General features: G+C 36.7%; 1 protein-coding gene across 1 annotated transcript; it reads left to right on the plus strand.

Annotated features, from left to right (window-relative positions):
* The first annotated feature begins 239 nt into the window (after positions 1-239).
* LOC102843747 (dolichyl-diphosphooligosaccharide--protein glycosyltransferase subunit 4-like) lies at positions 240-353 on the plus strand. Its single transcript, XM_006882849.1, has one exon. It carries the CDS (start codon positions 240-242, stop codon positions 351-353), a length of 114 nt encoding a protein of 37 aa, XP_006882911.1.
* The last annotated feature ends 10,280 nt before the right edge of the window (positions 354-10,633 follow it).

Genomic DNA, 10,633 nt, shown 5'->3' on the forward strand with positions numbered 1-10,633 from the left:
CATTATTACAATGGCAAAGAGTTAGAAAAAACCCAAGTGTACCTCAAAGGGCAAATTGCAAAATAAACTCACACAACGGGGTAGTATTTGGTGAAGAATTCATGGAACAATGTACAACATCAATGAATCTAGAGAATTCTAGATCATGCTAAAATACGTAAGTCAGTTACAAAAGTACAATTATTAGTCTCCTGGCTGGAACTGGCGGCGAGCGTGGGAACTGAGCATGGAGGGTCAGGATGATCACGGACCCGCAGCTCGCCATCTTCGCCAACATGCTGGGCCTGTTGCCCTTCCTGCTTCTTGTTCTTTACCACCACGTGGCCGTCAGCAATACCAAGAAGCAAGAATGAGAGCGGTGCTTTTTCCTGCCCCTGGGTTCCAAGAAATAGTCTGAGGCAAGATGGAGGGTGTGAAAGGCCTTCACACTTCACTTCATCCTTTCTGACCATCACAACATACAAAGCAACTATACCGGAATTTTCTAAACAACTTTTATTTCCTCAAGGTCTTCCTTAACTCTATGGAACAAGAAAATGCCACTGAAGAGGGCCCGGGATAGGGGCTGATTCTCTTCTACTCCCCCAATATAAAAATATAGATATGTATTTTTTTTTAAAAAGGAAAATTACAATAAAAGATCACTATTTTAAAAAACGAAAGGTTTGCACACAGAATCACATTTTGATGGTTACCAGGAATAGGAAGGGAGAGATAAGAAAGTAAAAATTAACAAATAAATAGATTGAAGGGAAAGAGTATGTAATATTGACTTTATTAGACATTGTAATTGGTTACATTAACTAATTGTAATTAATGTTATAAATAAAATGTATATGAATGATTGGATCAAAATGATGGAGTGGTATTAATAAATTCAGGATTATCCAAACATATCTGTATAGTTATCAAACTGACATCAGTTTTCTCCAGCCTACAAAACTAGTTACTTTATTTAAATTAGAATTCTTCCCACTCTTTTCTTTAGTCATGTAAAGTTAAACTACCTATATACCAGGAGAGGAAATGCGTCTTTCTTAGATTAGCATTTACCTTTGTGAAACTGTTTTTCTCAGTCATATGTAAATTGTCACATGTAAATTGGCCTTGAACCTTAATAAGCAAAGACCGTATGAGCTGTGGAAGCATATCAAGAATATCATCCAGGAAGAACATAGGGGGTCATTACAAAGAGAGAGTAGAAGAAAAGACCAAAATGGATGTTAGAAGAGATGCTGAATATTGCAGTAGAGCATTGAGAAGCCAAAGCAAAAGGAAGAAATCAAAATAATAAGGAGCTGAACAGAAGATTTCAAAGGGCAGAGCGGGAAGACAAAGTAAAGTATTATAATGAAATGTGAATAGAGCTAGAGTCAGAAAATCAAAGGGGCTGAACTCGCTCAGCATTTCTTAAGCTGAAGGAACTTAATAACAAATTCAAGCCTTGGCATGCTGTACTTAAGGATGCTTTGAGCAGAATATTAGATGATCCAGGAAGTATTAAAAGAAGACAGAAAGAGTATACAGAGTCATTGTACCAAAAGGAATTAGCAGATACAGTAGAATTTCATGAAACAATGTATTAGCAAGCACCTGTGGTGATGAAGGAACAAATTGAAGCTGCTCTGAAAGAATTGGCAAAAAACAAGGCCCCAGGAATTGATGGCATACCAACTGATATATTTCAAGAAACAGACTTGGCCCAGGAAGAGCTCAACAAGTTGTGCCAAGAAATCTGGAGGACAACCATCTCCTGACCAACTGACTAGAAGAGATCTGTATTTGTTCCCATTCCAAAGAAAGGTGACCTGAGAGAGTGCAGAAATTATCAAACAATATCATTAATATCACATGCAAGCAAGATCCTGCTGTAAAATATCAAAAAATGACTGGAACAATACATCATCAGAGAATTACCTGAAGTACAGGTTGGGTTTAGAAGAGGCCGTGGTACTATGGATATTATAGCTAATGTTAGATGGATTTTGGCTGAAAGCAGGGAATACCAGAGGAATGTCTATCTATATTTCATTGACTAGACAAAGGCATCAGACTGTGTGGATCACAACAAACTGTGGGTGACTCTGAGAAGAATGGGAACCCCAGAACATTTGATCGTGTTTATGCGGAATCTAAACATGGCAGGAGGCAGTCGTCAGAACAGAGCAAGGGAACACTGAATGCTTCAAAATTGAGAAGAGTGTATGCCAAGGAGGTGTCCTATTTCCATACCTTTTCAATTTATATGTAGAATAGATTATCCAGTAGGTTGTGCTGTATGAGGAGAAATATCATATCAGGATTGGAGGAAGACTCATCAACAGTCTGCGTTATACAGATGACACAACCTTCTTGATGAAACTGAGGAGGACCTGAAGTGCTTGCTGAAGAAAGGCAAGGACTACAGCCTTCGATATGGATTAAAGCTCAGCATCAAAAAAACCAAAGATTCTCACCATTGAGCCAATTGGCAGCATCATGATACATGGTGAAGAAATTGAGATTAACAGCTTTAGTTTGCTTGGCTCCACAATCAACACTCTTGGTACCAGCAGCCGGGAAATTGAAAGACAAATTTCATTGGGAAAGTCTGCTGTCAGAGACCTCTCCAAAGTACAGAAGAGCAACAATGTCATTTTGGAGACTAAGGTGTACCTGATCCAGGCCATAGTCTTTACAATTACTTGCTATGCATCAGAAAGCTGGACAATGACGAGGGATGATAGAAGACAAATTGATGCCTTTGAGCTCCCGTGCTGGAGAAGAGTATTGAATTATCATGGACTGCTAGAAGAACAAACAGATTTGTGACAGAGAAGGTAAGACCAGGCTGTTCCTTGAAGGCAATGATTCTGAAGCTTTGTCTGATGTACTTTAGACATTTTGCAAGGAGGGAACAGTCCTTGAAGAGGAATGTCATACTTAGGAGAGTGGAGGGACATCTCAAGAGAGGAAGGCCCTTGATGAGATGGATTAATTTAGTGACTGGGTTAATGGGGGTAGTTCTGTCAGAGACAATAAGATTGGCATAGGATAGAGCGGAGGTTAGGGATGTTGTACATTGGGTTGCTATGAGTCGCCGGTGACTCAACAGCACATGTATCTTAAACTACCTGTTTACCAGGAAGGGAAATGTGGCTTTCCTAGATTAACATTTACCTTTACAATATTGTTTTCTCAGTCATATTTTCACTATTTTATAAGTTGTTGTTTTTAGGAGCCATTAGGTATGTTAGCTGCTGAAGTAGAATATCTCAGACAAGGGCCTTCCTCCAGAACCAGCAGAGAGGGAAAGCCTTTTCCTAGAGCTGGTACCTGAGACTCAGACATATCTGTCAGTGTGTTGTTTCAGGGAATTGATCTGTATATTGCTACTTATTTTGTAGCTTGGCTATCTGTAATCTTGCTTGTTTATCATTTTTCTAATTAATACAACACTTGTCTGTTTGCTATACTTCTGGGTTGCTGTGATGTGGAAAGCTGTGCCACCAGTGTGTCAAATGTCATAGTGGTCATCCATGGTGGGCAGGAAGAATTAGCTATCTACTTCTGAAATAGTGGTCCTCTGAAAACTCTATGAACAATGTTGCTGTTGTCGTTACATGCCGTTGAGTCACTTGCGACTCATAGCGACCCTATGTACAACAGCCCTAAACTCTGCTTGCTGTGTCCTGTGCCAATCACACTGTCTCTGACACACTCATCCTGATCACCCCAGTCACTGACTACATCCACCTCATAGAGGGTCTTCCCCTCCTGTGCTGTCCCTAGAAGGTAAAATATAGAATAGAAAATTCTATCATTTAAAACCTCATAACACAAAAGGACTAAAATCAGTTTTAACTAAAGAACTACTATTGTACACAAAAAGACAAATTTTAAAATAAGACAAATGAGATTTAAAATTAGATATGAAAACAAAACTAGTAATTGTCGTTAGGTGCCATTGAGTTAAATACGACTCATAGCAACTCTGAAAAATAGATTTAAATCCTGTTTTATCCAGTTCCATCTTCATCAGTGTGACACATTTGAACTCATTGTTCCAATCTCTGTGTCAATCCCTCTGGTGAAGAGTCTTCCTCTTTTTCACCAACCTTCCTGAGTAAAATGTTCCTTTCCAAGGAATAGCCTTTCCTAGAAACATGCAAATAAAAAGTTTAAATTGTTTAATTTATTAAATCCACTTCAAAATATCTACCCAAATCAACTGATCAGATTTCCTGAATATATTTATGTTGAGGTGTACTCAAGAGAAATAAATTATTAACATCTTTAAAATAAATTGTTTAAATAATTTATGCTTTCATGAAATAGAGTTTAATTTAGTCAATAACTATCTTGAATATTTTTTATGTATGTACAGTATCTAATAATATAATGTCAAGTAAAAAAGCAAGGAGCCCTGGTAGAACAGTTGTCAAAAGTTTTGCTCCTAACACAATGTCGGCAATTCAAATACACCAGCTAGTCTGTAGAAGGTGTGATGGTCTGCTCCCTTAAAGACGACTGCCTTGGAAATCCTATGCAGAAGTTCTAATCTTTTTGATTATGTGAGTCACAATAACTCAAGGACACACAAAGACAAAAAGAAGGAGGAAAGCTAAACAATAAAAGCCTTTTCATGGAAGAAATCCTGTAAGATGTTAATAACACCATTTCCCCCCCCATAGCTTCCTTGTAGTTTAGTGCCGAATCTTTGAGCATAACTCTTGCATTAAACTGAATTTTTGTTCTGCCATTTGGGATGCCTGTCAAAAAGAAATGTCTGCCCTTTCCAAGTCCAAAAAGCTAAGGAGTAACAAAGTGCAGGTCCTATCAACCTGGCACACATTTTGCTGCCCATGCAAATAACTATGTAAATTAATGTAATATGCATCAGTGTTTTTGTACATCCAGATGGACTACATCTAGTCTTCCCTGAAAATAGCATTTTGCTGAGAGAAACATCTTGCCCAAATAAAGGTAAACAGATGGTTCAGGTAAAAGATGATTTCTTAGCCAACTAAACTATAAAGTCTTATTAATTAAAGAAGCATCATCCAAGCACTATAGAGAAGCAAAAAATATGGAAAGCAAAACAATGCATATTTAATTTCTACCAGGAAAAGTTGTAGAGATTATTCTAACACATGTTAAAATATTCACTGTTTATTCCATTGGTTGGATTTATTTTTGCTGGGTAAACTTAAGAAATATAGCATGACAATTAAATAGACACAAAAAATACAAAGTATAACCTGTAGTACATACAGAAATGGACCAGCTTTTATTTTCTACTGGCTCCTGTTTTAATTGCAGACAATTTCCAGAACAATATTATTAGACATGAGATTGCTACTATAACAGGACCAAGGTAATTAGAGTGCCAGAGTGAGGTCAAGAGACAGAAAGAACAACATAAAGATAGATACAGGACTCAAAATACAATGCTAGTCATTGTTTAAACAATAGCCAATAGTAGTTTTTCTTTTCAAAGTAAATTCTTTAGTAAATTAACCTTGAAATCTTCCTTTGTGACTATAGAATGGTGAAACATTTGCTTTTTAATCAACTAATATCAATGAAGTTCCAAGAACTGTGGTAAATTCTGGGGTGGCACATGCACCTAAAATAAATATACTTAGTGCACATGGTAAGTTTAACAGTTAATTTCGGAAGATTTAAGGGCTTACTAATTAAGTGTAACAATTACAAAGTTATGACTCCATTTTAACCAAATAAATTATCATTTACATTGACATTAGATTAAAATCCATGTGGCTTTCATGATTAATTGAGGTGCTGTCCCATTTTTTTTTTACAAGTGTGAAAGATAGTCATGTATATTGGCAGTTTAATATCGTGGTCAAGAACACAGACTCTGAGTGTCAAATTTGTAGGCTCAAATCCTAAATCCAACACTTGAGGATAGAAGGAATTTAAGCAAATGATTTTACTTCAGTATTCTCACTGTCTCTTTGTGGAAACTGCAGATACTATTAGTTAGTATCTCCCAGTATTATAGCTCTGTTGAGAAAATGAAATGATTCCATAAATATGAGACACTTATCGAGTGCCTGGCATATATTGAACGCATTAGCTATTATAGCCAAATCACTTCAAGATCACTTCAAAAGATGATAATTAATACAAAATAGAAGTCATACATTAAAGTTTCAATAGAGTTTAACACGGTTAAGGTGGCTTAAATTCCAACTTCGTCATGGTTTTGAAAGTCTTACTAAATCCATCCTTATTTGTAAAAAATGAGTGATAATTAAACTCAGACACATTGAAGTGGAGTTGAAATTGACTCATAGCAGAGCCCAGAAGGCTTTCTGAGACTGTAAATCAAATAGGAGAAAATTACCTATCTTTCTGTCAGACGATGCAAATACACCAGAAAGACATGGGCTTTGAATTAGTAGGAAAATGCCCTACAGATGATATTAGAGCTCCTGGTAAGTAATGTTGCTGTTGTTGTTATGTACCATCACATTGGAACCGACCCACAGCTGACCATTCAAAGGATTTTTAGAGGCAGTTAGTGGCACAGGAGGAGATTGCCCATCCTTCCTCCATGGTGGTAAGTAATAATAGCATACAATTTAATGAGTTTCAATATGACACAAAACAGTTAGCTCTAAAATGAGAAGAAATAATAATTTGTTGATTAGTAAACTTGAAATAGTAATCACATAAATATAACAAATAAAAATACTGAAATGAGAATTTTTGTAAACCCAACTACATCCTCAAAAAGCAAAATCCTCAATGAATGAATTTAATAAGATTATATAGAAATTAAAATTATAGAAAGGACAATGATATTGTGCAGTTGTATACTATTTTATAGTGTCAGGCCCTATGAAACGAACTCAGATAATGTTGTGAGTTACATTATTGACCTGCTAAACAAAAGGTTATGTGTTCAAATCCACAAGACACTTCCAATAATAGTTACAGCTTTGGAAACTCACTGGAAGGTCACTTTGAGTCAGAATTGACTTGAGGGCAGTGGGTCTGGTTTTCTTGCTTCTACATTTCTTACACATATGTTATCTTTGAAAGCCCCCACATAAAGCAAGTTTTTCCTATCTTCATTTTACAGTTGGAAACTCTTGACTCTCGCCTAGAGACACACTCTAGGTGAATCAGCATCACACTCATTAATTAGTTTCTAGTCCATATCTGCAAAATAAAAAGTATTCTTCCAGGGCATATTTATGATGTACAATATTTTGGACATTTTGTTATCATGCAGCCATCGTTGACATTATATTTACTGCATTAAATCTTAAATTGACATTATTTCCCTAAATGACATGATTAAAATGTTATCTTAAGAATAGCTGCTTCACTGCGGTGTCTTTTTTCAACACAATATAAAGTACTCACTTACTCATTGCTATCAAGGCTCTACAGTAGTCTATGGCTCAAAATTCATGTAGACTTAATAATTTAAAAGCCAATATAAATGCTTCTTTTTTTAATCAGTTCTCACCCTTGCAATGTCAGAGTGTTGAATATATTTCGATATAGCAAAAAAAATCAGATTGTGGCCACTATGTCAGTTAATGAAGATCCCATGGACTGCCAAAAGAACAAACATTTATGTTTTGTATAAGGTACAACAAGACTGTTTCTTAGAAGCAAAGATGATAAAGATTTGTTTCATGTACTTTAGTCATGTTACTAGGAGAGGCTATTTCTTAGAGCAGGATGTCATGCTTAGGAGGATAGAAAGATGGCAAAAGAAAGGAAGACACTCAACCAGGTGGATTGACACAATGACTGTAGCAGTGGGCTCAAGTGTGTCAGAGATTGTTAGGGTGGTGCAGGATATAGGACAGGACTCAGACCTGTTGTTCATAAAGTTCCCATCAGTTGTTCTTTACTCAATGGCACCTAAAACAACATCTCTATTCTTTCGTTTTCTTAAGACAAAGATATCTTTTAAAGATAACACCCTTTCTTAACTATCCAGACTTCTTATACGTTAAGTTTGTGAATAATCTGTTACATATACATGCTTCTTTTCTATCATAAACACAGCAACATTTGAGTCTTAACTCACTAATTTTTAAAAATTGTTCTTGTCTACCATGGGAAATTGTTGACTAGAATATATTTGCTGTAGATGATTTATCAGTATTTTTGTTTGTTTATAAACTTTAAGTAGTGAAAAGAAAGCAAGAGGGAAAGGGAAGAGAAACATATTAACCTATTGAGTAAATACATGAATCACTGTTTCCAAAATTATTATAAAAAATAACACCAAAATTATTGCTATCCAGTTGATTCCTGCATATTCCATATGATTACATGATATAAATATAGAGAACTACCCCCATAGAGTTTCCAAGGCTGTAATTTTTATGGAAGCAATCTTGTTCTTTCTCTTAAGAAGCAGTGGATGAGTTCAAATCCCCAGCCTATTGGTTAACACAAGAGTACTCTAATTGCTGCACCAATAAGGCCTTTCCGTTTATTGACTTGGAGCATAACTTTTTAGTATGAATTTATGCGAACATGGTTATATCTTACTTTGAACACATGCATTAACTAACTGAAGAGATTGATTATGTTTCAACTTTTATATACACCAGACTAATTTAGTGGAAGCTAGATAGATTCAGGTTAGATGATTGCCACAGCAGCTGCAACAAACAGAGCTTAAACAGAGCAGTGACTGTCACAAAGGCTCAACAGGCGGTGGTGTTTCAAATGTACCCTGTTGTCAAGAATTTGCACTGTCAACTCTAAAGCATGAAGTTGGAATCAACCAGTTGCTTGATGGTAGAAAGATGGGCAATTCTCTCCCCTGTGATTTACACCTCTGAAAATTTACTAGATGGCCAATTATAGGTCAATTCTGGCATAATTATTCATAACAACTCTTGTAAATAGTAAATATCAGTTAGAACTCACATATGACATCCAGGTGGGCATGTTGTTAAAAGAGACTATTCCTTGGAAAAGGACAATAAGCTTGGAAATGTAAAGTCAAAGAAAGGAAGACCCTCAATGAGATGGATTGACATAATGACTGCAGCAATTGGATCAAGGATATCAGAGATGATGAGGATGGCAAAGGATAGGACATAGGTCAAATCTGTTCTTCATAGGGTCGTTATGAAACATACTTGGCTCGATGTCACTTAACAAAAGCTGGCATTGGGTGAACTGTTTCTTGTCAAAAGCTTTGAGTTGTTTCTTGGCAACAATGTTAAGTGATAGAATTATTTCTGTGCTTTTCCTTTAAATGTAATTACTCAATATAGACTGATTTGATTTTGTGTATAGTATTGTAAAATATTATTACCTCTCTATTTCTCTATTTCTCTCTCCCCCTCCCTCCCTCCTAGAATTATGGTCTTCTATATGGATTGAATCTAAACATCAAAAAGACAAAGATTCCCACCACTGGGCAAATAGGCAGCTTCATGATAGATGGAGAAGAGATTGGGGTTGTTAAGAGTATCAGCTTGCTCAGCTCCACAATCAACACTATTGGCACTAGCAGTCAGGAAATCAAAAGACATTATATTGGGTGAATCTGCTGACAAAGACCTCTCAAGAGTGCTTGAAGAGCAATTATGTCAGTCTGGAGACTAAGGTGCACCTGATTGATCCAGGCCTTGGTCTTTGCAAATACATGCTATGCATTGGAGAGCTGGACAATGACAAAGGATGACAGAAGAAAAATTAATGCCTTTAAGTTATGGTGCTGGAGAAGAGTCTTGAACATACCATGGACAGCCAGGAGAACAAATAGACCTGTCTTGGAAAGGTAAACCAAGTTTCTTCTTGGAGGCTAGGATTTTGAAGCTTCATCTCACATATATTGGGTGTCTGGCCAGGCGGGACCAATCCTTAGAAAAGACATCATGCTTGGAAGAAGAGGAACAGCACAGTACAGGAAGACCTCAGATGAGATGGATTGACTTGATAACTAGGACATTGGGATTAGCTGTTGTTCAGAGTCAGTGAGACTGGATCAGGATAGCACAGACTTTAGAGCTGTTTTATGAGCTGTTGGTATTAGTCACAGGTGACTTGAAGGCACATAACAGTTTAAAATTGTGAGGTCTGGTGCTCTAGATAGTAAGGAGTTGTGCTTCCAATACAAAGGCAAATGATTAGAGTTCATAGTTATTTTCAAAACAAGATGGACAATCTCTCCCCTTGATATTTACAGCCTTTGATAACTCACTGGAAGGTCAGCTGTAAGTTGCTTCCAACTGCACAACAAATAGTTGCTGTAGTTAAGTTTCAAATTAGTCTGTTGTTTTTACTAAGTCACACATACACACAGTACAAAAGTCAAAATATTTAAAAGGGTATTACAAAACCAAGGCAACTGGAAGTATTCCAGATAACAGATGTTGCCCTGGATGTGCTCACCAAGTTGTGCCAAGAAATCTGGAGAACAACCACTTGACCAACTGACTGGATATTTGTTCCCGTTCCAAAGAAGGGTGACCCAACAGAGTGTGGAAACTACAGAACAGTGTCATTGACTTCACATGCAAGCAAGATTCTACTGAAGATTATCCAAAATCGATTAGAACAGCACATCAGCAGAGAACTTCCGGAATTCCAGGCTGGGTTTAGAAGGGGTCGTGGTACTAGGGATATTGTTGCTGAT

The sequence above is a fragment of the Elephantulus edwardii genome, unplaced genomic scaffold (genome assembly GCF_000299155.1).
Source record: "Elephantulus edwardii isolate Elephantulus edwardi_28Jun2011 unplaced genomic scaffold, EleEdw1.0 scaffold00025, whole genome shotgun sequence".
Lineage (NCBI taxonomy): Eukaryota > Metazoa > Chordata > Mammalia > Macroscelidea > Macroscelididae > Elephantulus > Elephantulus edwardii.